The following is a 26612-nucleotide window of genomic DNA, read 5'->3' on the forward strand; positions in this document are numbered from 1 at the left end:
GAAAAAAAGGGAGGGAGGTTTGATAAAATAGAAGGCTGAAGTACCTATAAAAGGAGACTTCTTCTACCCAGTAGAGACAATCATCCAGAGCACGACCAAGCTTTTGTCGATCAACTAGAAATTTACTCAAGCCACCCCATTCTATGCTCCTACCTCCCTTCCTTAGTCAAATTCTTCCCAATCTCTCTCTCTCTCTCTCTCTCTCTCTCTCTCTCTCTCTCTCTCTCTCTCTCCCTTTACTTTAAGCCTTTGTTTCACTTAGAAATTCATGCTCTTTCTCTCTACTGCTAAACTTGTGAAGGATTAGCTCCCATGCCACAAGCTTTTCAAGCCAAGCCATATTATTAATCTTTCATGCTTATCTAGTTATTGGTGAAAGGAACTCAAGGCATTTTCTAAGGTTTCACAGACTTTTCAAAACTCTCCTGGAGTCTGGTTCTTGAACTCAAGCACTTCCTTACGGCAGCCCAAGCCCATTCGTCAGGCTGCTGGAACAAAAAGACCCCTACACTCTTATATTTTTAAATTTTCCAACACATTCAACCATCCTAGACCATCAAAATTCCAAAACAAACCAAATTCTATTTCAATGTAGATGCAATGTAATGGCAAAACAATGCACTGCTTGATCAATTACAGTTACTTTTTACAATTTTGTTTTTACTAATACATATTATTTTACAGTACAAATTGTTCAATTAATGACACTTTAGGTAAATAAATCCTTTAGTCTTTTAGTAGGGTTTAGTCTAGCAGAAAAAGACCTTGACTTGCAGACTATAAATCTTAGATTTGAACCCCCATGGCATCTTGATTGTGTGTGTGAGAGAACCCCCCCTCCCTTATAATTTAGAATTTAACTTGTACTAAAACAAAAAACAAAAACAAAAAAGTATACATAAACAAAGCCTTTGTTGTCTACATGCCTCTAATCAAATCAAAGGTTATAGTGAGATAATGCACATTATTAGCTCTCTATTAAGCCTTGGCAATCACAAATATATAGTAATGAAGTATTACAAAGTTCATAAAATACAACTCAGTTTTAGTTCTAAACAATTAATCACAACTGAGTTTCTAACCCATTAAAAAAATTGGTTAATTTTAGTTTAGTATCCTGAATTTTTCACTAAATAACATAGTAGCATGGTAATACCGGTCTTTTCAATTTGTTCACCAGTTGATAGTAGGGTAAAATTCCCTATTAGCTTGAAAACCATTGGTGGTCAACAAGTCAACTTTCTTTAGTGTGCGAGCGGGCCACTGTTAGCAATCAAGACCTTAACAGACTTATGAAAAATAGATAACTTACATCCCAAGTTATTGACTTTAAACAAATGATTGTGAATTTGGGTGAGGAATACCTCCAAATTAAGTTCTTTTCTTGTCTCAGACTAGTGAGGACTTCACAATTTCTCACAGTAAAAGCTAGTAGTTCTAGCTAAAATGAATATTGAAAATAAATCAAACTGTTTTAAAGAGAACTACCTATTACACAATTTAAAACAAAAGGGAACTACCACGTCGGAAAGGACAGCAGAACATTGGGCTTCAATTTCGCTTGGATAGTTGCATGTGATTCAGGATGGACGGGATGTACCTATGTTGGATTCAAACGTCAGCACCTTCAACTGATGAGGTTAAGCTAGAAATCAATACCAATGTTGAGATTGGTAGAGCTTTAATCTATTTTAGCCATGGAAAGGTTTGTTGGATGGGCATAACCGGGATTTCTCCAGTCTGCATTGGATTGGAAGTGGCTGGATTGACGATTTCGATCCAGAATCGCACTTCAGCACCTATTCTGCTTAATTATGGATCACCTGCAATCTGTTCTGATAATTCTCATACATCAAGACATCTTTGTAAATTTGTTGAGGTTTTCATATTATGAAAAACCTGAATTTTGCTTGATTGGCCTATGCTGAACCAAATTTGTAACGAGAGAAATCTCATTTCCTTTTTGAATTGCCTCCCTGGGTTGAATTAAAGTCAGAAATCTGAGTTCTGCCTATTCTGTCAGAGACTAGATGTCTTTTGTAAATCAAAGAGCTTGATTGCTTCAGAGTCTGAAGGCTTTTGAGATCGTACGATCTTGTTTTGAATTTCTTAGTATGACTTGAGAGTTTTTGTTTTGATTGAATTTTTTGGCTGTCTTCAACCTTATTCACCTCCTCTCATATTTATAGAGAATCTGAATGAGGGTTTATTCCTTAATATCTAGAGGATAGATCTGTTGAGAGGATTCCTTGTTCTAGCGCGAAAAAGGGATAGTGGTTTAGTCTGACAAAAGAAAACCCCCATCAAAAGTCAGTTTTTAAGATGATCAGTTTTGATCTTTTGTCCACCACCTCACTTATCTCTTGTCTCTCTCATAAACCCCACTTGATGCAAAGCCCTCATGAGCATAGGAAATAAACTTGGCTCTATTTTCTGGCATTAAATGGGTATGGGGAGTGGTTTTCCGATTAAACCTTCTACCAACTCCCCATCACGCCCTCTGCCCTGTTGAAATCTTGACTTTAGAGTCATGTGAGCTTTTGTAGAGAGAGAGAGATCTTCCTAGGAATCTACTAACTTGATTTCTGAAATTGTGATCAACGGTGATGATCAAGTTTTGAGCCTTTGGAGAGATTAGAAGTCGGACTTAGTTTTAAACCAATTTTGCAACTGGTTTATCCATATTAAATCACCATAAATGGCAATTAATCACTAATCTGTAAATTTATTCCTTGCAAATTGGTTCACAAATGTCTGGGCCTCTAAACCCATCTAGGCTAACTTCTGACCTTAAGAAAATAAAGCCCAAACTCCTATTTTGACATGGGCCAAAAATCAATTGGGCTGACGCGTGAAATTTAGGCCCAAACACAATTCAAACACTTATACTTTTCAAAATTGTGATAATGCAGTTTTGTCACCATAAAAGTCCAATCAAGTCAGACCCCAGAAAAAAAAGTCCAACTAACTAATGAATATGAAGCCTGATACACTACGGGAAGCATCAATTTATGTTTGTGTGTGCAAGTGTGTATCTAAGAGAGAGATTCCTGTATATGACTGATAACAGTGCAAACAAATTATGCAGAGAACCCATCACATTACCATTCAACCAATTCACTCTTTCTCAATTTTCCCATTATCTTAACACCCTTTTGGCCAATGGCCTAGAACTAGCCCCGCCGCCCCCCCTCCTTTTCTAGCAGTAATTTGGTTGAAACATGGAACAATAAACCATGCCTACAAACTACTTAAGAAAAATAACAAAAGGGCAGAAATGCAGCCTAAATTGTTAAGCGCAGGGGATTTGAGAAAAAAGAAAAAGAAAAGAAGAAGTTATGGATACACTTATTTAGGGGTGGTTGTTGTTCGGTAAAAGAGAATTTTTCCTCGAACCACAAATCGATCGACTATTTGCGGTAAGATAATTTTTGAAATTGCAATCGCAAAAATCGGTCGGTTACCGTGAATTAACGGTTTAAACCGATTTGAATATTTTGGGCCTAAATTAGACAATTTTAGATCTTTAAGTGTGGTATTTTTGTGTCATAAAAATTCAATCTTCCACACTTTTAAGCCTAGGTTTGATGCTTCTTTTGAAACTTTTTGAGTTCAAGCATACTTTAACCCAAAAATATAAATTCACAACCTCAACTTCTCAAGCATATATAAATTCACAACCTCAACCTCAACTTGTCAAGCATTCACAACATAAAGAAAAATCCAATTCAATGTTAATTAAAGTTACAAACCAAAAGAAGAACTCAAGTGTAGGTGGTGGTGAGTGGATTTTATTATAAGAAGAAGCCCTTCTTTATGAGTTGGAGTGGAGGTTGTGTTTCGGGTGTATCGGTTTGTGTTTGGGGGATTAGAGGCATTATGTGTGTTAGAGTGGCTAGACTCCATCTATAACACAACACAACACAAAAGCAACAACATAAAAGCATATTAATAATAGATTAAACTCAACCAAACTAAAACACAACATCTAACTACTAAAATGCAATTTAAAAAAAATTATATTTGCAGTTTGCGGTAACCGCGAGTGGCCAAAATCACATACCGCAATTGCGGTTTAGTTTCTAAAACCGCAATTTTCGGTCAGTTTTTAGCTATTGCAGTTCGAATGTGGTATAATGTCGGTTGGTTTTTGCAGTTTTTTTATTTTTTCTGTCCAAAATGCCACCCCTAAACTTATTAGTAGGCATTCCTACTTCCTGCAAATTACAGTTTGACACATTGTGAAAATTATTCATCAAAAACACAAAAAATCTCTACACACATGTCAAACTGTGATTGGCAGGAAAGTAGGAATTTCAATTTAGTATCCAAATTGTTGCTTGTTTTCAATCCCTTCCTCTATTATTCCCCCGCTACTGCAAGTGTTCTTTTTATGTTCTTAAACTTGGGCTTCATTGATTTCTGATCCAAAAATATTTAAAGTAACTTCGGATGAAGAAAGGTCTCTCCTCATGAGAGTGTACATTTGGGAATGTAAATTTGATTTACAAATGGATAAGTGCCAACAGAAACTATGATATTTACTTTTGCTTATTAGTAATTGCTGCTGTATGACAGAATCAAATTGAGTTTTGCAGTCATAGTTCTGTGTTCAGGGCAGACATTTAGTTAAATCTTTCACTCACCAAATTAACCAAAGCAATGATGATAAGTAAAGACTGTAATTAGCAATGTACTTCCACAAACATGACAAGTAATTTAACCTCTAATCCAAAACTATTTAAAGTAACATCAACAAAACACTTCACGGCCACTAAGTGAGAAGCGAATTAAGGTTCCGGTGTCCAACTATAAAACTATTAATTAGGGTAAAGAAATTGTCTTTTAGCTCAGTCTTAGACTGCATCCCATCCATCATTATGTGCTTGTTTCATTCTTCCCAACTATCAGAAGCGTACCGAACTGGCATTTTCTTCCACCAGAGATAGGGCTTCGGTCTCTCCGGGTAGCTTCAGCACTGCACACCTGCATCAACAACAGTTGTGACATTAAAAACAAAACATCTAGCAAGTGAAACCAACTGAGAAAAATAAATTCAAATATGCTGTTCATCTACTCAAAGTATAAAACTCAACCATGTACAATCAAAGACTGAATCAAAACATAGACGACAGTTCAAATATCCTTACCTTGGATTGATATTCAGTATTTCTACATCCTTCCCCACCAGAATATCCTTGAGCGAAATAAAGCTCGGAACATGACTAATTGCCTCAGAAGATGAATACTTCTTCATCCCTCGAAGCTTAAGATAAATGAATGGACTGTGGTTTCCTGGGTGATAGTAAAAGAAGGCATTGAGACGAGAATTAAACATCAACAGACCATCATTCTCAAAGTATTTCATGGGTATGTATACGCCATCTGGCCGCCTTCCAGAAAAACCAGTACGAATCGATATCTTCTTCATCCAAAGTTTTTGTGGACCGGAATCATTCATTACCCACACATTGATTTCAAAACTCTCAGTTTTACACAGACAAAGTCTACCTCCCAAATCTCCGATGCTCACATCACAACCACCCTCCTGAAAAGGCAGTGATGGAACCGATTGGAACTCTTCAGTATCCAAGTCAAATGAAATCACACTAACACATGTCCAGTCATTGCAAAACCAATAAAGCATTCCTTTCACCCAAGTGGGGAATGATAGCTGAGAGTCTGAGCAGGGAGCAGTCTCAACAGATTTCCATGAACCCATTCCCAGGGTGTGTATCTCAACCACCTTATAGGGATCAGGTGCCTGTTCCTTAAGAATTCTCACCACCTTATATTCGTTAGTCCTCGGACTGAAACCTAATCCACTACCAATTAAAGTCATTGCCTTCTCATGTTTAGGACCATGGGGAAGGTTTATAAATTCGCCGGTTATTGGATTGCACACAGCAGCAGGGTAATTCGCGAAAAAATCAAACAGGCAAAGCAAACCGTTACAAGAATTCACCAAGTTGTATTTGTTGTGATCATATGGCAACATGTAAGCAATAGCGTCACCGAAATCCACCTCGTTGTTGTTGTCATCAATTTGCGTTATCTTCATGTGAACCTCTCTTTCAGTTTCATGACTAGGCATCACATTGCCATTCCTATGGTAATCGAGTAACTCCTCAGCATGACACAATGGGAATTTATATTTGGAAAGATTCATGTGGACACAAGACCGGTTACAATCATGGTCATTCAAATCAAAACCAGAGCTATCTTCAGGCTCAACCAAGTAAAAGTTTCTTGACACGCTTCTTCGATCCACGGGCCGGACCATAGGATAGGCCTCTGCTTGTGCGAAATGTAGCTTAGCAAATGCAGGGTCCGAAATTAGAGAATGCCAAGTCTTGCAGACGCTTTTGCACATGATAATGCTCTTTGTTGGCAGCTTTAATATAACATCTTGAAGGACAGACTTCGGAACATCTGTTATAAAAGGACCCATTTCTGTGATTCGTATTTGGGTGGCTGAAGCTGTGGCTTCACACCAAGAATTCTCCAATCTCTGCAAAATAAACTCAATAACTCAAATCTCCAATCTCTATTACATAGGAGCAGGGGGGGGTGTATTTATAACAAGTGAAAAGAAAATTAAACTTATTCTAGGAAAGAAACCCTAATCCAAATAGAAAAGGTAATCAAATAAGAAAACCAGAAAATACAGAAAATTTAGGAAACAAGTTAGAAACGCAGGAATCATCTACTGCTCCAAATTTGCAGGATTTAAAAAAGGAATTAAGTAATTCCCTCATCACATTTTCTTTTCCTCTTCGTGAATAGAAATAAAAAATAAAATAAATAAAGGGTCAGAATCCAAAATCACCACATTGGCACAGAACCCAGAACTGACCGACCTAATTATAAACGGATTGAAGTGACCTAATTACATGTTCTTCCTATTACTACCAAGTTTCAGCGTAAATCAGTGATATAATATACGAGCATGGTAGAGAGAGAGAGAGAGAGAGAGTCTCGCACCTAATGTACGCGAGGGAGAGAGAGAGATCAAGTCTGGCACCTAGGGTTCAACTTGGGCGGAAAAGAGGGCTCTGCTTGCTTGGCATGGGCCATGAAACGGTGAGTATGGGTGAGAGAAGGGTTTTTTTTATACACGGAGTCGCTTTGGTTATTTTTGAAGGTCCCCAACGCCCCCCTGTGTTCTTAATTTCCTTCCCACCATATCCTAAAAACAAAATGTACCAAAAAAAAAAAGATAGGCCAATTTTCTTTCTTCGTTTTTTCCCTGAAGATAGGGAAAATATATTTTTTGGGTTTCCTATCAACACTAGACATAATAAAGATGGATTGATTCTGTTATCGCCCATTTCATTAGGAAAGGTACTAAAAAAAAGTGTTCATGGACAAAAAGGAAACAAAACTTTCCCATTGTGCCAAGGAATGATTTTAAATTTCTACAGTTGACAATTCCCTTAACAAACAGGTGTCTATATATATATATATATATATATATATATATATATATATATCTATTGAGGATCCTCAAATAATTTTATTTGAGGACACCCTTTAGGGTACCCTATAATTTTTTTTCCAATGATCCAAACCATCTATCTTTTAGGTCTTCATTCATAGATTATCCTTACAAAAAATTAGACAAATCGGAAACCGTTTCGACATCCAATTGTGTCATACAAAATCAATGAACACGGTACTTCAAGAAAGTACTAAAATTTCAATAACTCAATTGAATGGTCAAATGATATCGGATTCAAGTGATTTTTTGTAGAGATGATCTTTGAATGTGTATCTACAAAATAGACGGTTTGGATTAGTGAAATACAATCCGGAGTGGGCCCTATAAGGGGTGTCCCTCAAATAAACTTATTTGAGGATCCCTCAACGGAAGCTCTATATATATATATATATATATATATATATATATATAGGAGGACCAAAACCTTACAACATACAAAATACAACAAATTGACAAAGATAATGAGAGAAGCAATGCCTAGGATGATGATGCTTTCACTTGTTCTTCTCCTGGTTTTTCATGTTCCTACTTCATGGGCAGCCTCAGCTTTTGTCTATGACAACTTTCTTCAATGCCTAAATACCAACACAAACCCATCATCAACCCAATTGTCCAACATAATCTACGCCGAAAACAACCCTTCATACTCATCTGTTCTAAGAGCCTACATCAGAAACTCAAGGTTCAACACCACTTCAACCCCAAAAGCAGTCCTAATCGTCACACCTCGGCTTCATCTCATGTTCAAGCCTCTGTTGCATGCCAAACAACTTGGCATATAGCTGAGAATCCGGCGGGCACGATTATGAGGGCCTTTCTTACTGCTCTGATCAGACCTTTATTGTCCTTGACATGTTCAACCTCAGGACTGTGAAGGTAGACATTGAGGACAGCTCGGTATGGGTTCAGGCTGGAGCCACACTTGGAGAATTGTACTATAGGATTTCAGAGAAGAGCAAAGTTCATGGCTTTCTTGCTGGTGTTTGTCCCATAGTTGGTATTGGTGGGCACATAAGTGGTGGTGGCTGCTAAAATATGAAAACTATGAGAGAATATTTGTTTGTGGGAATTTTTTGTGTATTCTTCTCCTTGTAGGAGGTCATATTTATAATATAACAAAACCTAAATGGGCAAGTAAATAATAAATTCCTAAATCTATTTATAGTAGAAAATCAGGAATTAAAGTAAATCAATTACAATTATAATAGGAATCCTTGGTGTGTAAGGAAAGTAAGTCAATATCCACAAGTCACGCCAACATTCCCCGTCAAGTTGGTGCATAGATATCGCCAATGCCCAACTGATCCAGTGAATTGTAGAATGCTTTACTGGAAATCACCTTTGTCAAAATATCCGCCAATTGATCCTCGGATTTCACCAATGGAAACTGAAACACTTTAGCCTCAAGCTTCTGTTTGATGAAGTGTCGATCCATCTCAACATGTTTAGTACGATCATGTTGAACCGGATTCTGTGCAATGGCTATAGCAGCCTTGTTGTCACAAAAGAGATTCATTGTGGATGTAGGTTTATACCCAAGTTCAGTAAGCAACTTTCTTAACCAAAGAAGTTCACAAATCCCTTTAGTCATGCCTCTGAACTCGGCTTCTGCACTGGATAAAGCTACTACATTCTGTTTCTTGCTCCTCCATGTCACCAAATTACCTCCCACGAATGTGAAGTAACCCGATGTGGATTTTCTATCTGTTACATTACCTGCCCAATCTGCATCTGAATAACCATCAATATTTAGATGACCATGTTTTGAGAACATAAGTCCTTTTCCAGGTGCAGACTTCAAATATCTAAGTATCCGAAGAACTGCTTTCATGTGGTCTTCACTTGGAGAGTGCATAAATTGACTGACAATGCTCATTGCATAAGCAATGTCTGGTCGAGTATGTGACAAATAGTATAGTAAGCAAGCAAGGGTCATTCCCACAGAGATTGTAATCTAGAGAGATTGTAATCTAGAGAGATGTATTTCTTTGATAGTATAGTAAGCAAGCAAGGGTCATTCCCACAGAGATTGTAATCTAGAGAGATGTTTATCAATGTCACACAACGAAAATTAAAACACAAGGACTTCCACACACACGCCAACACCAAGGGGGGTTTTGATTTGATTTTGTGAATATAAAAAACAAGGAAAACAAAACAAAACAGAATTTAAATTAGAGTCTAAGAGAAATTGATTTAAAATCAGTCAGGAACAATAGCTAGGACTTACTATCCACCTCCAAACAAACAATCAATCCATAAACAACAATAGATAATCAATTTCTAGCAAGCATATGATGACGACATTCACAACAAGATCATGGCATTTGACTCGCGTTGTATGATTCTCTCTTAAGTGCATGTAAAGTGTATGGCATTTACATCAATATGTGTATTCTTAATTGAAATCTAGTATGGCATTTACTCAAATTAACAATCAAGAATCTATTAAGATAAAAGAGAATATGAGTGTCACAAAAACCCTAAAACATGGCATTTGTTATTAGGAATTCAAGAATCGATTTCTCATAACTAGTTCTTAACCCAATTATTCGTTGCAAACAAGAACACATTCAATATGGCAATTGACCTGTGTTCTACAACAATTCAATTCCAATACATGCTTCAAAGTTAGCTACTCAAAGAAACAAAATATCAGAATTCACATAACATAGAGAAACCGAAATCATCACGCATGTAGAAACTGAAAATCCATTCAAACTTGTTTATAAAATTGAAATCATGTTTAGGGCTTCAAGATTAAGCCCTAACTAACAAGAAATTAGTTACTCATGTTATTGGATGAACTCAAAAATAAATACATAAGAACTGAAACTTAAAAGAAGAAAGGAAAAGAAAGAACTCGTTGGCAGCTTTCTCCTCTTGTGCGGTTGATCTCCTTAGGACGTGAATGACTTGTATCCGGGGCCTTGGCTAGCCTTTTATATCACTTATATCAGAGTTCTAACTAAAATTGACTGACAAGTCGTCCAAGAAGTCTTGGTAAACAAGGAATCCAAATAGGAAAGTAAAATTCACAATTCCTAACTCCACAGGGAAATACAGCTCAGCCCAATTATCACACGATTTGGGGATCTTCGGCCTTGTAGAAAAATCATTAAAAATATATTTTAGAAAGATAAATGTCTTATCTTTCCAACCATATATAGCACGTAACTTGGAAAATTCGGGAAGGCTTCCGTTTCTTCACATTCACGTAATATGTATGAAACTGTCCTGTCTGCACGTGGGCTAACTTTACTTGTAATACTGTACCAATTGGCTTGGTAAAAAATTCTAGAAAAATCATTGATTGAACTTCAAGATGTTAGCTTTCATCTCCAATTGGCCTTGCGCTAAAATTCCTCCGAAAAGTTGATTTTTCCTTAAAAACCTTCTAAGAGTGCAGAAAAACTGAAAATCAGCAAAGTAAAGTAATAAGCCCTTTTTAAATCTAATTCCCCTACAAAACCTAAGTAAAAAGAGTACATAAATGAGTATATTTATGGACTTATCACATACCATAAGTCTGTGTGTACCCTTTTGCCACAAGTCTATGTGTACCCTTTTGCCACAAGTCTTGCCTTGTATCGCTCGATAGATCCATCTGCATTGTGTTTTATAGTAAACACTCATCTACATCCTATAGTCCTTTTTCCTTGTGGTATAGTCTCCAAAGTCCAAGTACGATTTTTCTCAAGAGCTTTCATCTCCTTTTTTATAGCTTGGACCCACTTAAGATCTTTCAATGCTTCAGAGACCTTGGTTGGAATATGAATAGCAGACAACTGATGCACAAAAGCCTTGAGCGGTTCAGACAGCTTCTCAGTGGATACATGATTTGCAATTGGATACTTAGATATCTTGCCAATATCAGGTGAATAACGGTTTGGTGGCTTCCCACGATTTTGCCTGAAAGGTAATTGATATCCAATAGTTTTATCCTCTAAATGCACAAGTCTAGTAGGAGTAGTTACCTCAAAGATATTCTCAGGAGATTGGTCTGTTGGTACTGTTGAGTTAGAGGGGGGTTCTTCATCTTGTTGTTCTGTATGGTCTGTAGGTGTGAGACCCGGATCAGAAATATCTTCGCATGGATCAAGTGGGTCAGGCAATTGATCGCTATGAATGGGCGATTGATTGCTTGTCAGCAAAGAGTAATCTCGTGCTCCAGACTTGGGAAGGTCAATCAATTTTGTACTGCCGGCAGAGAGATATTAGTTAGTTCTTAGCAGATTTGCAACCCCTCAATTTTGTACTGTGGTAATTGGTAGAAAGAATTTTTGTTCGAGCTTTTTGTATTTGGAAATTTAATTTATTTTTTCACATGCATCTTCATCTTCTCCAAGATACAAATCAATAGATACTTGAGAAACAAGAAAGTGAATATCTGTACCAATCCCCTAGAGAAAAGATAAGAGAGTATAATTCACAGGGAAAGTTTCGATGTCCAACAACCAAGCTCACTTTGCCTCCAACCAAGACTTCTTCACCTTGAATCATCAGCACCAATACAATGACAATCCGTATTACAAAAAATGACCTTCAGTGACTCCACCCCACTCTCTCTTACAAAGAATTTTTCCCTATTTCTTCTATTTTCCACAAAACAATTTGAAAGGAACAAAAGTATATAAACCCAGGGAGACCATGATTATAGATTCCAGTGAAGCTATCTGCATGTGTTTTGTGATATTTTTAAAACATTGGTAGCCTTTATAGGTCACATTACAATGACAAGGATTTGTCCTTTTTTTCTGGTGAAATCCTATCATGGACCAACAATGCCCAAGGCCCAAGGAACAATAAGTGGTGCAGATGGATGGGAGTTTCTGTATGATTCAGGATACTTGTCCTTAAAATTGAGTTTCAGCGTTTCTGCCTGCATTTTGATAATTGAAAGCAAGAAATATTAGACTGGATTAGATCCACATAATTGAGACTCATTTGGACGAAACTCAGATTAAAGGAAAAAGTAATGAATGTGTCAATCATAGTAAAGAAGTTTAATTCTTACGTATTTCAGCCAGCACTGTCCAAGTCTATGCCCATAGATATCTGGAGAATGGCAACAGGTTTCAAACGGGCAGTATATACCCATATATTACATCTCTTTTCATTAGGCTTGGCACGTTATCTAGCTAAACGCTAACCGGTGAAAAGCCAAAGCTAAGGCTAGTATCTTAATTTAGAGATTCATCATAATTTGTATGAACTTCCGCATGGCATTCAGATGGAGAAATTATAGAATAGTACGGATGTACCACGTCAACGTATAATACTTTCATTCAAATTTTAACATGTGTCCATTTTTGAAAAGAAATTAATTACTTTATTACAACTGGACTTACTCTCCCTTGCTATTCCTGTCAAATTCCTAGGGTGGCGTTTGTAGCACGTTTCAGAGTATGCTTCAACTCAATCCACATCGGCTGTGCATTCCATTGATTTTTTGTTGCAAAGTGAGAGTGTACTAGACAGTGTTTGTAGCAAATTCAATGGTGCAAGTGAACAAAGATGTGTTGTGTTTGGGATTTGTGGATGCTAGGTTGTGCCCAAGTAACCCAAGGTGCTGCCATTGTGATCAGAGCGCATCAATTGGAGGACAATCTTCTGCAATTTGATTTGGCTAATAAAAGACATGGGTTCAAAATAGATTCTAAGGTGAATTGTATGCTGAGCATCCGATTTTGAAGAGGAAGAGCAAGGAGATGGGTGGCACAGGTTGGGGGTTATGGGTGTTTGGGTTAGGGACGAAGGGTTGTTGGAAAATTCTTTCTTCTTTTTTTTTCCTAATTTTATTTTAAAAGATAAAGGTTAAGTAAGTCTAACTGTAATAAAGTAATTAATTTCTTTTCAAAAATGGACACATGGTGAAATTTGAATGGGAGTATCATACGCTGACATGGTACATTCGTACTATTCTATAATTTCTCCTCTAGCAGAAACAATAATAATAATAAATATCTCTCAACATGACATTTGGAGTTTTGTAAGGGAAAATAGAATGTGAATTTGGGGGGTTACTGCATCATGGACAAATAAGATTATTTTGACCAAAAAAGAAACATACACAGTTCACAAATAATGACCACACTTGCTTCCTCATGACGAACTATGGAATTTGACATAGAGTATATGACACAAGTTTACCATATCTCGAGAATATGACATAGAGTATTGTATTAAAGAAGGATCGAATTGCATTGTATTCACAAACTGACTAGGTTCTCTAAATGAATTCTTTTTAGCTTAGGTAGCCATGACATACTGCTAGGTGTCACTCATGGCTTGTGGAAGTCATGTAAGAACTAATTATAATTAGCCTTTGCCAATAGGGATAATTGTATAGAGGGATACAATACACACTTGATTTAGAGTGAATCATTCATACCCACTGCCTCGCTAATTAGAACCTATAAGATCGCACAAGAAAAGGAATCGATTGGAAAATTTTGAAGAGAATGAATGATTTTTTGACTTGGTCAAAGTCAATATGAAAGTCAAAGATCAAAGGTCAAAATTCAAACGGTTGACCCGACACTTGACACAGTCAACTAAGGATGATCGGAACTAACACTCATTAGACAAGTGAGTGATTGAATTAGTCAAGTCACTAGAGTAATTAGATTGATTAAATTAATATAGTTATTCAATTAAAAGTCATAAAACTTTAATTAAAGGTCTCATATGACTTGGAAATTCAAAAGGGATTTTACCATATGGACTTAGGCACATATGTGACACATTATAGGATTAATATGTTGGACCAAGATAGCAAAAGACGACACACAAAAGGGGGGGTGTGGCACTAGGGTTTGGGGGCATTTTTGTCACTCTTGTGATATTTTTAATCCTATAAGTGTAGCTATAGAATCCTATCATCCTATGATTTTCAAGTTGGTGAAATTGGAAGAGAGAACATCAAGCTCTCTCTCCCTAACCCCTTCAATCTATCATATGAAGTAATGGTGATAGCATAACTCTTCACTTGTTGTCTACTAATTCTCTCATCCCATTCAATCCTTGGTGAAGAGTTTTGGGAAGATGCATATTTTTATACCTATTTGGAGAGCCACAAGGTGGATAATCAATATCAAAGGGAGAGTCAACAACAAAGGGACCACTCCCTCTACTTGAACATCTTATCTTTCTCTCAAATAGGATTTAGAGAGTCTTTGGTGCACACTTTCATAGACTTATAAAGATTGGGACCAAATGAGACTTGCATGAATGCCTAGTTCATTTAATGCTTCCTCTCTTACTTTGATTTCACATTAGATATGCCTTGCTAAGTGATTTGTACTCTCAAAGTTTGATTGTAGAGTTTTTAAAAATCTCTACACGACACAATTCTCACAATATATATTCCCTTCAAGACCCTCTCCATTAATTACCAACACACATTCTAATACTCTTTCCTTACCCTTCCTTTCACCTTTCACCTTTTACCTTTCACCTTTCACCTTTCAGTTTTACAACAATTCCAAAAGCCAAATGTCTAAAATGATAGCTATGGATCTGAGCCTAAATGGAGAAAGAAGAGGCAATTTGACTTGCTAAGCAAATACGTTGCAAAAGTATATGAATAACTTAAATATTCCATGACAAAAATATAAAAAAAAAACTTAAATATAAGAAATTTGTTCACGGTAATAACAAGTACTAAAGTAAAGGAATAAAATAAAGGGGGCTTTTCTTTGGGCTTTCGGCCAACCTTGTATTAATTTTGTTGGGCTATTGTTTTAGCTCTCTCTTGTGTTTCTTAATGAAACATGTTTCCGACAACAATAAATAAAAATCAACAGGCCATTTGGTTCAAGGTTTAAAAGCATGAGAATGAGTGCAATCTTTAGAATGTAATAACTGATCCATAGGAATGAACTGCTTACATAGGGGAAATTTCACAATATTTAGGTGTGGAATGACAACAAAAATAAGAGAGAATAGAGGGAGACACTAAGACATCAAGTAATGATGAAAGGGATAGGTTAAGAACTAGGGGTTTAGAAAAAGGGGCTAAAGGGTGGAGAGAGTATTCTTGTAATTGAAATTGCTTCTTGCTCATCCTAGTGAATTTTATGTAGGTGATGACTATGGTCTAAAATATCGATAATATCGATGAAATATTGGGGATATTATCGTTTTTTTGAGTCAATGATATTTTAGAACATATCCATACACATATCGTATAAATATCGATAATATCGGAAAATATCGATATCAATTATTTCTCTCATTTCAGCAATATTTGGCCAAAATATTGCTATAATATCGATAATATCAAGATGATGAAGACAATGAAAATTTTGAAAAGTTATTTACACTAACACCCCCTGTGGTTTCTTGTGTTTTCATAAAACCCCATCATGTCTCAAAAATTACACGAACAACCCCTGATGTTTCAATTTGTTTTCACAAAACCCATTTTCGTTGATTATTTGTCTAAAAATTGATGATTTCATTGAAAAAAAATATTACGCAATTGAAAAAATTAACCTCAATGAAGTATATACAATCTAATATCAACGGCCGACTTTGTCATTTGGATATTTTTTTTTTTTTTTGTAAAATCATCAATCTTTGGATGAAAAATCAATGAAAATGAGTTTTGTAAAAACAATTTAAAACCTGAGGGGGTGTTCTTGTAATTTCTAAAATCTCAAGGAATTTTGTGAAAAAGTTGAAAACCTCAGGAGGTGTTAGTGTAAATAACTCAAATTTAAACCTTATAGGAACTCCATGTGGTACTAAGTCACTCATATATCTTATCACGCAATGCATAAAGTGTAAAATATTGTAGTAAATCATTATAAATTAATGATTATGGTATGTTTAATATTCTTCATTAATTACTACAAATTTTCTACACTCGCAGTGTTTGTCAGCTCCATATATAATCAACTTAAATCAATTAAACCCATCATGCAATGCATTTCCTTCCAATTTTTTGTGATAAAGTAATAGATAATTGACTAAATAAACATCCTCCAAAGTTTCAAGAAAAATTTCCAAGTTTTTCTTACAATTTCCATGGTTTGTATTTAATTTTTATCGATATTGATAACATCTCGATATTTCCATCGAAATTTTCGTGTTTTTGAACTACCGTCATTTCCAAAATCATTGATATTATAGACCTTGGTGATGACTGAGAATGTCGGCACATTGTTGAATATCGTTAAATTCTTGGTGTTGTGTGATTGTTTACTTTGTTCATGTTCTTTTATAAGGTATTTCCAAATGGCTTAAGGATTTAAAAGGTGAAACAATAGCAGAGCAAAGCTGGAATAAATAAATTCATAAGCTCCTATATTTTTAAATTTTCCAACACATTCAACCATCCTAGACCATCAAAATTCCAAAACAAACCAAATTCTATTTCAGTGTAGATGCAATGTAATGGCAAAACAATGCACTGCTTAATCAATTGTAGTTACTTTTTACAATTTTGTTTTTACTAATACATATTATTTTACAATACAAATTGTTCAATTAATGGCACTGTATGTAAATAAATCCTCTGGTCTTTTAGTATTTTAACTAAAGATACATAAATCCAACGGGGTCTAGTACAGTGGAAAAATGAGTTGACTTGCATACTATAAATCTTAGATTCTAACCCCCATGACATCTTAATTGTGTATGTGAGAGAAACCCCCTCCCTTGTGATTTAGAATTTAACTTGTACTAAAACAAAAAACAAAATGAAAAAGTATACATAAACAAAGCCAAAATTGTTGTCTACATGCCTCTAATCAAATCAAAGGTTATAATGAGATAATGCACATTATTAGCTCTCTATTAAGCCTTGCCAATCACAAATATACAGTAATGAAGTATTGCAAAGTTCATAAAATACAACTCAGTTTCAGTTCTAAACAATAATCACAATTGAGTTTCTAACCGATAAAAAAAAATTGGTTAATTTCAGTTTAGTATCCTGAATTTTTTACTAAATAACATAGTAGCATGGTAATACCGGTCTTTTCAATTTGTTCACTTGTTTTGATTTAGTTCCTGTGATAGTAGGGTAAAATTCCTCATTGGCTTGAAAACCATTGGTGGTCAACAAGTCAACTTTCTTTGGTGTGCGAGCGTGCTACTGTTAGCCATCAAGACCCTACCAGGCTTATGAAAAATAGATAACTTACGCCCCAAGTTACTAACTTTAAACAAGTGATTATGAATTTTGGTGAGGAATATCTCCCAAGTAAGTTCTTTTCTTGCCTTAGACTGGTGAAGACTTCACAATTTCTCATAGTAAAAACTAGTAGTTCTAGCCAAAATGAATATTGAAAATAAATCAAACTGTTTTAAAGAGAGACTACATATTGCACAATTTAAAACAAAAGGGAACTGCCACGTCTGAAAGGACAACAGAACATTGGGCTTCAATTTCTGCTTGGATTGTTGCTGTGATTCAGTGACTGGATGTACCTGTATTGGATTCAAACGTCAGCACCTTCAACTGATGAGGTTAAGCTGGAAATTGATACCAATATTGAAATTGGTAGAGCTTTAATCTATTTTAGCCATGGAGAGGCTTGTTGGATGGGCAGAACTGGGATTTCTCCAGTCTGCATTGGATTGGAAGTGGTGGATTGACGATTTTTGGTCTCAGAATCGCACTTCAGACTGTTCTGCTTAATTGTGGATCACCTGCAATCTGTTCTAATAATTCTTAGACATCAAGGCATCTCTATAAATTTGTTGAGGTTTTCATATTATGAAAAACTTGAATTTTGCTTGATTGGCCTATGCTGAACCAAATTTGTAACGAGAGAAATCTCTTTTCCTTTGTGAATTGCCTCCCTGGGTTGAATTGAAGTCAAAAGTCTGAGTTCTACCTGTTCTGTCATAGACTGGATGTCTTTTGTAAATCAAAGAGCTTGATTGCTTCATAGTTTGAAGGCTTTTGAAATCGTATAATCTTGTTTTGAATTTGTCAGTATGACTTGAGAGTTTTTGTTTTGATTGAATTTTTTGGCAGTCTCCAACCATGTTCACCTCCTCTCATATTTATAGAGAATCTGAATGAGGGTTTATTCCTTAATATCTGGAGGACAGATTTGTTGAAAGGATTCCTTGTTTTAGCGCAAAAAAGGGATAGTGGTTTAGTCTGACAAAACAAAAGCCCCATCAAAAGTCAGTTTTTAAGATGATCAGTTTTGATCTTCTGTCAACCAACTGTCTTATCTCTTGTCTATCTCTCATAAACCCTAGTTTATCCAAAGCCCTCATGAGCATAGGAAAGAAACTTGGCTCTCTTTTTTGGCATTAAATGGGTATGGGGAGTGGTTTTCCGATTAAACCTTCTACCAACTCCTCATCACGCCCTCTGCCCTGTTGAAATCTTGACTTTAGAGTCCCGTGAGCTTTTGTAGACTGAGAGAGAGATCTTCCTGGGAATCTGCTGACTTGATTTATAGAGAATTTGAATGAGGGTTTATTCCTTAATATCTGGAAGACAGATCTGTTAAAAGGATTCCTTGTTCTAACAAAAGAAAACCCCCATTAAAAGTTAGTTTTTAAGATGATCGGTTTTGATCTTCTGTTAACCAACTCTCTTATCTCTTGTCTATCTCTCATAAACCCCACTTGATGCAAAGCCCTCATGAGCATAGAAAAGAAACTTGGCCCTCTTTTCCGGCATTAAATGGGTATGGGGAGCGGTTTTCCTATTAAACCTTCTACCAACTCCCCATCACGCCCTCTGCCCTATTGAAATCTTGACTTTAGAGTCACGTGAGCTTTTGTAGAGAGAGAGATCTTCCTAGGAATCTGCTGACTTGATTTCTGAAATTGTGATCAAAGGTGATGATCAAGTTTTGAGCCTTTGGAGAGATTAAAAGTTGGGCTGAGTTTTAAACCAATTTAGAAACTGATTTATCCATATTAAATCACCATAAATGGCAATTAATCTTTAATATGTAAATTTATTTCTTGCAAATTGGTTCACAAAGGTCTGGGCCTCTAAACCCATCTGGGTTGACCTCTGACTTTAACAAAATAAAGCCCAAACTCCTATTTTTGACATAGGCTAAAAATCAATTGGGCTGACGCGTGAAATTTAAGCCCAAACACAATACAAACACTTATACTTTTCAAAATTGTGATATTGTAGTTTTGTCATCATAAAAGCCCAACCAAGTTCGACCCCCCCAAAAAAAAAAAGTCCAACTAATGAATATGAAGCCAGATACACTACGGGAAGCATCAACTTATGTCTGTGTGTGCAAGTGTGTATCTAATAGAGAGATTCCTGCATATGACTGATAACAGTGCAAACAAATTATGCAGAGAACCCATCGCATTACCATTCAACCAATTCACTCTTTCTCAAATTTCCCATTATCTCAACACCCTTTTGGCCAATGGCCTAGAACTAGCCCCCCCTCTCCTCTAGCAGTGATTTGGTTGAAACATGGAACAATAAACCATGCCTACAAACTACTTAAGAAAAATAACATAAGGGCAGAAGTGCAACCTAAATTGTTAAGCGCAGGGGATTTGAGAAAAAAAAAGAAAAAAAAAAAGAAAAAAGGGAAGAAGTTACGGATACACTTATTAGTAGGCATTCCTACTTCCTGCAGTCAACAGTTTGACACATTGTGAAAATAATTCATCAAAAACATACAAAAAATCTCTACATACATGTCAAATTGTGATTGGCAGAAAAGTAGGAGTTCTTACTTCCAGGGAAGGAAGGCAGGCATTTTCCAAAAGTTACATAGTTATGGCATTTTCAATTTGGTTAATTTCAATTTAGTATCCAAATTATTGCTTGTTTTCAATCCCTTCCTCTACTATTCCCCCGCTACTGCAAGTGTTCTTTTTATGTTCTTAAACTTGGGCTTCATTGATTTCTGATCCAAAAATATTTAAAGTAACTTCGGATGAAGAAAGGTCTCTCCTTATGAGAGCGTACATTTGGGAATGTAAATTTGATTTACAAACGGATAAAAGGGTGAATTCAGTTGGTTTGGGTGATTTTGGTGTGCCAACAAAAACTATGATATTTAGTTTTGCAGTCAGTTCTGTGTTCAGGGCAGACATGAAGTTAAATCTTTCACTCGCCAAATTAACCAAAGAAATGATGATAAGTAAAGCCTGTAATTAGCAATGTACTTCCACAAACATGACAAGTAGTTTAACCTCTAATCCAAAACTATTTAAAGTAACATCAACAAAACACTTCACGGCCTCTTAAGTTAGAAGCGAATTAAGGTAACGAAATGGTCTTTTAGCTCAGTCTTAGGCTGCATCCCATCCACCATTGTGTGCTTGTTTCATTGTTCTCAACTGTCAGAAGCGTATCGAACCGGCATTTTCTTCCACCAGAGATAGGGCTTCGGTCTCTCCGGGCAGCTTCAGCACTGCACACCTGCATCAACAACAGTTGTGACATTAAAACAAAATATCTATCTAGCAAGTGAAACCAACTTAGAAAAATAAATTCAAACATGCTGTTCATCTACTCAAAAGATAACAAGTCAACCATGTACAATCAAAGACTGAATCAAAACATAGACGACAGTTCAAATATCCATACCTTGAATTTATATTCAGTATTTCTACATCCTTCCCCACCAGAATATCCTTGAGCGAAATAAAGCTCGGAACATGACTAATTGCCTCAGAAGATGAATACTTCTTCATCTCTCGAAGCTTAAGATAAATGAATGGACTGTGGTTTCCTGGGTGATAGTAAAAGAAGGCATTGAGACGAGAATGAAACATCAACAGACCATCATTCTCAAAGTATTTCATGGGTATGTATACGCCATCTGGCCACCTTCGACGAAAACCAGTACGAATCGATATCTTCTTCATCCAAAGTTTTTGTGGACCAGAATCATTCACTACCCACACATTGATTTTAAAACTCTCAGTTTTACACAGACAAAGGCTACCTCCCAAATCTCCCATGCTCACATCACGACCGCCCTCCCGAAAAGGCAGTGATGGAACCGATTGGAACTCTTCAGTATCCAAGTCAAATGAAATCACACTACAACCTGTCCACACATCGCAAAACCAATAAAGCATTCCTTTCACACAAGTGGGGAATGATAGCTCAGAGTCTGAGCAGGGAGCAGTGCCAACAGATTTCCATGAACCCGTTCCCAGGGTGTGTATCTCAGCCACCTTATTGGGATCAGGTGTCCGTTCCTTAAGAATTCTCACCACCTTATATTCGTTAGTCCTCGGACTGAAACCTAATCCACTACCAATTAAAGTCATTGCCTTCTCATGTTTAGGACCATGGGGAAGGTTTATAAATTCGCCGGTTATTGGATTGCACACAGCAGCAGGGTAATTCACGAAAAAATCAGACAGGCAAAGCAAACCGTTACAAGAATTTACCAAGTTGTAGTTGTTGTGATCATATTGCATCATGAAAGCGATACCTTCACCCCAATCCACCTCGTTGTTGTTGTCATCAATTTTCGTTATCTTCATGTGAACCTCTCTTTCAGTTTCATGACTAGGCATCACATTGCCATTCCTATGGTAATCGAGTAACTCCTCAGCATGACACAATGGGAATTTATATTTGGAAAGATTCATGTCGACACGAGACCGGTTACAATCATGGTCCTTCAAATCAAAACCAGAGCTATCTTCAGGCTCAACCAAGAAAAGGTTTCTTGACACGCTGCTTCGATCCACAGGCCTGACCATAGGATAGGCCTCTGCTTGTGCGAAATGTAGCTTAGCAAATGCAGGGTCCGAAATTAGAGAATGCCAAGTCTTGCAGACGCTTTTGCACATGATAATGCTCTTTGTTGGCAGCTTTATTATAACATCTTGAAGGACAGACTTTGGAACATCTGTTATAAAAGGACCCATTGGGTGGCTGAAGCTGTGGATTTTGATGTAGGATAGGGTTTAGGTAGTTCAGTGGTATAGATGGGTAAAGATGCAATGGCTTCACACCAAGAATTCTCCAATCTCTGCAAAAATAAACTTTACTCAATAACTCAAATCTCCAATCTCTATTACATAGGAGGAGGGGGAGGGGGGGTGTATTTATAACCATCTAACCCTAGAGTGAAAAGAAAATTAAACTTACTCTAGGAAAGAAATAAGGTAATCAAATAAGAAATCCAGAAAGTAAAGAAAATTTAGGAAACAAGTTTGAAACGCAGTAATCATCTACTGCTCCAAATTTGCAGAATTGAAAGAAGGAATTAAGTAATTTCCTCTTCCATCTCTCTAATGGGTTTGACAAAGATTTCCTCATCAGATTTTCTTTTCCTCTTCGTGAATAGAAATAAAAAATAAAATAAATAAATAAAGGGTTCTTTTTCCACTTCAATTAAAAACGGATTGAAGTGGAAAATGAACCCTTTACTAACAAGTTTCAGAGTAAATATAGGAGTGAAGGAAAAAGAGGACTCTGCGACAGAGAGAGATCAGGTCTGGCACCTAATTGGGCGGAAAAGAGGGCTCTTCTTGCTTGGCATGGGTCATGAAACGGTGAGCATGGGTGAGAGAGGGTGTCGTTTTGGTTATTTTTGAAGGTACCCAACGCCCCCGTTTGTTCTTAATTTCCTTCCCACCATATCCTACAAAGAGAGGCCAATTTCCTTTCTTCTTTTTTTCCCTGAAGATAGGGAAAATATATTTTTTGGTTTCCTATCAACACTAGACATAATAAAGATGGATTGATTCTGTTATCGCCCCTTTCATTAGGAAAGGTACTAAAAAAAAGTGTTGATGGAAAAAAAGGAAACAAAACTTTCCCATTGTGCCAAGGAATGATTTTAAATTTCTACAGTTGACAATTCCCTTAACAAACAGGTCTCTATCTATTTATATATATAGGAGGACCAAAACCTTACAACATACAAAATACAACAAATTGACACAGATAATGAGAGAAGCAATGTCTGGGATGATGCTGCTTTCACTTCTTGTTCTCCTGGTTTTTCATGTTTCTGCTTCATGGGCAGCCTCAGCTTCTGTCTATGACAACTTTCTTCAATGCCTAAACACCAACACAAACCCATCATCAACCCAATTGTCCAACATAATCTATGCCGAAAACAACCCTTCATACTCGTCTGTTCTAAGAGCCTACATCAGAAACTCAAGGTTCAACACCACTTCAACCCCAAAACCAGTCCTCATCGTCACACCCTCAGCTTCATCTCATGTTCAAGCCTCTATTGTCTGTGCCAAACAGCTTGCCATACAGCTGAGAATCCGAAGCGGTGGGCACGATTATGAGGGCCTTTCTTACTGGTCTGATCAGACCTTTATTGTCCTTGATATGTTCAACCTCAGGACTGTGACTGTAGACATTGAGGACAGCTCGGTTTGGGTTCAGGCTGGAGCCACTCTTGGAGAATTGTACTACAGGATTTCAGAGAAGAGCAAAGTTCATGGCTTTCCTGCTGGTGTTTGTCCCACAGTTGGTATTGGTGGGCACATAAGTGGCGGTGGCTATGGAAACATGTTGAGGAAATTTGGCCTAGCTGTTGACAATGTCCTTGATGCTCAGATTGTTGATGCTAAGGGGAGACTTCTTGATAGAAAAGCCATGGGAGAAGACCTGTTTTGGGCCATTAAAGGAGGGGGTGGAGGAAGCTTTGGTGTCATTGTTGCATACAAATTGAAGCTGATTTCTGTCCCAAAAACTGTCACAGTTTTCCAGGCTGCGAGAACATTGGAAGAGAATGCAACCGACGTTGTTTCAAGGTGGCAAGAGGTGGCGCCAACCACAGATGATGGCCTGTTTATGAGGCTGCTGTTGCAGCCGGGGAGCAACACTGTTAAGGCCACAATTATGGCTGAGTTTCTAGGCAATGCTGACCAACTTGTGTCATTGTTGGGGAAGCAGTTTCCTGAGCTAGGTTTGAAGAAGGATGACTGTAAGGAGATGAGCTGGATTGAGTCTGTGCTTTGGTGGGCTAACTATGATAATGGGACCTCCCCTGATGTGTTGCTCGATAGAAATCCCGATCATGCAAATTTCCTCAAAAGAAAGTCTGATTATGTTCAAACCCCAATTTCCAAAAATAGGTTGGAGTTAGTGTGGAAGAAGATGATTGAAATAGGCAAAATAGGTTTGGTTTTCAATCCGTATGGTGGGATGATGAGTCGGATTCCGGCCTCTGCCACCCCTTTTCCACACCGTGCTGGGAGCTTGTTCAAAGTTCAGTACTCAGTGAGCTGGGGGGAAGCAGGGGCTGAAGCAGAGAAGAATTATACCAGAGACACCAGGAGACTTTTCAGGTTTATGACCCCATTTGTGTCCAAGAACCCAAGGAGTGCTTTCTTGAATTACAGGGACCTTGACATCGGTGTCAATAAATTTGGTAATAGAAGCTATGAACAGGGGAAGGTGTATGGCTTGAAGTACTTCAATGACAATTTTGAAAGGTTGGTGAAGGTAAAGACTGCTGTTGATCCAGCAAATTTCTTCAGGAACGAGCAGAGTATCCCCCCTCTTCCAACTCTCAACTCAGACCCTCCTCATCCGACATTGCACTTAGATGCCAAAGATGGCTCGAGCTCCAAGCTATCAATGGGGAAGGTGAAGCTAGTACTGGCTCTGCTGGTGTACTTGTTTATTTCTTTTTAATTTTGTATTACTTAAGGTTTTTTTTTTTCGGTCGAGTCGAGATATTAGTTAGTTCTTAGCAGATTTGCAACCCCTCAATTTTGTACTATGGTAATTGGTAGAAAGAATTTTTGTTCGAGATTTTAGGGCGTGTCTGGTAACGTTTTCAGAGAATGTTTTTAGAGAATATTTTCAAAGAATGAAAACGAGAAAACAAATTTGCATTTTCAGGATTCAAGAATGCGTCTGGTAGATTAATTAGAAAACATATTCAGAAAATAAAAATAGTGAAAACGTGTATGGTAGTACAATTTGAGAATAATAATATGTGAACTATTTTTCAAGTATATTTTTGATAATGTATGTTCTAAAAAGAATAATTACAAAATAATAAAATTCTAATGTTAGAAAAACATAGAATTATCTTTAATAATAAGTGAAAATGATAAATTTAAAAGTTGAATTTTGTTGGTTAATTGATAAACTGAACAAGTATGCATCTAAGAATAGTTTTTTATACATACAAAATTTTTTCCCCCAAAATAAATGCAGATTATTGAGTAAAGAACTTCTTCTAGTAGGATATGAGAATAAAATAAACAATGAAGTGTCATTTGTTTTCAACTTTTATTTTTTCATTAATATTTTTTAATGTTTATTATAACAAAAAAATCCTAAAATTATCTGAAACTATTGTTTAATTAAAACAAGATTATAAAATAAAATAAAAATGTTAGCACACTTTTCCTTCCTCCTTCTCGACTTTTCCAACTCAGAGACTCCCCACCACCCAACTCTCCTCTTTTTTCACTCTCACTCTCTCATATCTCTTCATACATCCTCTCCTCCCATGAGTGCTGGTGTTGCTTGGGTTTATATAACCCATGTGAAAACAGCAACAAAATCACACTGAAACACATAATTCAAACCACCACAATAACTATGACCCTCGATTTGTTCAATTGGGTCGCCGGTGGCTATTACGGTTCGAGTGATTGGGTGGTGATGGTGGAGGGAGGCTGTAGCGGAGGCTATGGCATTGACGAGTTTGATTCAAGCCAAGGATCTGATTGTGGTGAAGGCTGTGGCCTTGAAGTCGGAGTGGGTCTCACAAAAGAAGGCAAAGAGAGAAAGGAAGAGACATTGGGGTGTTTAATTTTTGGGTCTAGGATTTGAGAAAGGTGAGAATGGAATAGAGCACGATGATGTCTTGTTCCAGCCGAAACTATTTCCCTTGTTTTCACTTCCCTCTGAAAATGATGAAAACGTCTAAAAGTTGTTTTCTCGTTTTATGAAGAAAGTTGAGATCGTTTTCAATTCTTCGTTTTCCGTGTTTTCTAACTTAATTGCACCGAATGCATTTTTGGTTGTTTTTATTCTCGGAAAACAGAAAACGGGGTTAGAAAATGATAACGAACGAGCCCTTAGTATTTGGAAATTTATTTTATTTTTTTACATGCATCTTCATCTTACTTCTCCAAGATACAAATCAAAAGATACTTGAGAAACAAGAGAGTGAATATCTGTACCGGTCCC

At 36.8% G+C, this 26612-nt stretch overlaps 2 protein-coding genes and 1 pseudogene across 2 annotated transcripts; 1 reads left to right on the top strand and 2 right to left on the bottom strand.

Annotated features, from left to right (window-relative positions):
- Positions 1-4650: 4650 nt before the first annotated feature.
- LOC103328341 (F-box/kelch-repeat protein At3g23880-like) lies at positions 4651-7349 on the bottom strand. The gene is made up of 3 exons (XM_008230734.2): positions 6985-7349; positions 5151-6511; positions 4651-4986 (listed from the first exon to the last, which is right to left on the bottom strand). Exons 2-3 carry the CDS (start codon positions 6449-6451, stop codon positions 4908-4910), a joined length of 1380 nt encoding a protein of 459 aa, XP_008228956.2. The 5' UTR covers positions 6452-6511; positions 6985-7349; the 3' UTR covers positions 4651-4907.
- A 13236-nt stretch (positions 7350-20585) lies between these two features.
- On the bottom strand, positions 20586-23934 carry LOC103328342 (F-box/kelch-repeat protein At3g06240-like). The gene is made up of 3 exons (XM_008230735.3): positions 22937-23934; positions 21057-22461; positions 20586-20888 (listed from the first exon to the last, which is right to left on the bottom strand). The coding sequence occupies exons 2-3, from the start codon at positions 22355-22357 to the stop codon at positions 20810-20812; spliced, it is 1380 nt and encodes a 459-aa protein (XP_008228957.3). The 5' UTR covers positions 22358-22461; positions 22937-23934; the 3' UTR covers positions 20586-20809.
- On the top strand, positions 23385-25099 carry LOC103328372 (berberine bridge enzyme-like 21 pseudogene; annotated as a pseudogene).
- Positions 25100-26612: the final 1513 nt, after the last annotated feature.

The sequence above is a fragment of the Prunus mume genome, linkage group LG4 (assembly GCF_029339155.1).
Source record: "Prunus mume cultivar Tortuosa linkage group LG4, ASM2933915v1, whole genome shotgun sequence".
Lineage (NCBI taxonomy): Eukaryota > Viridiplantae > Streptophyta > Magnoliopsida > Rosales > Rosaceae > Prunus > Prunus mume.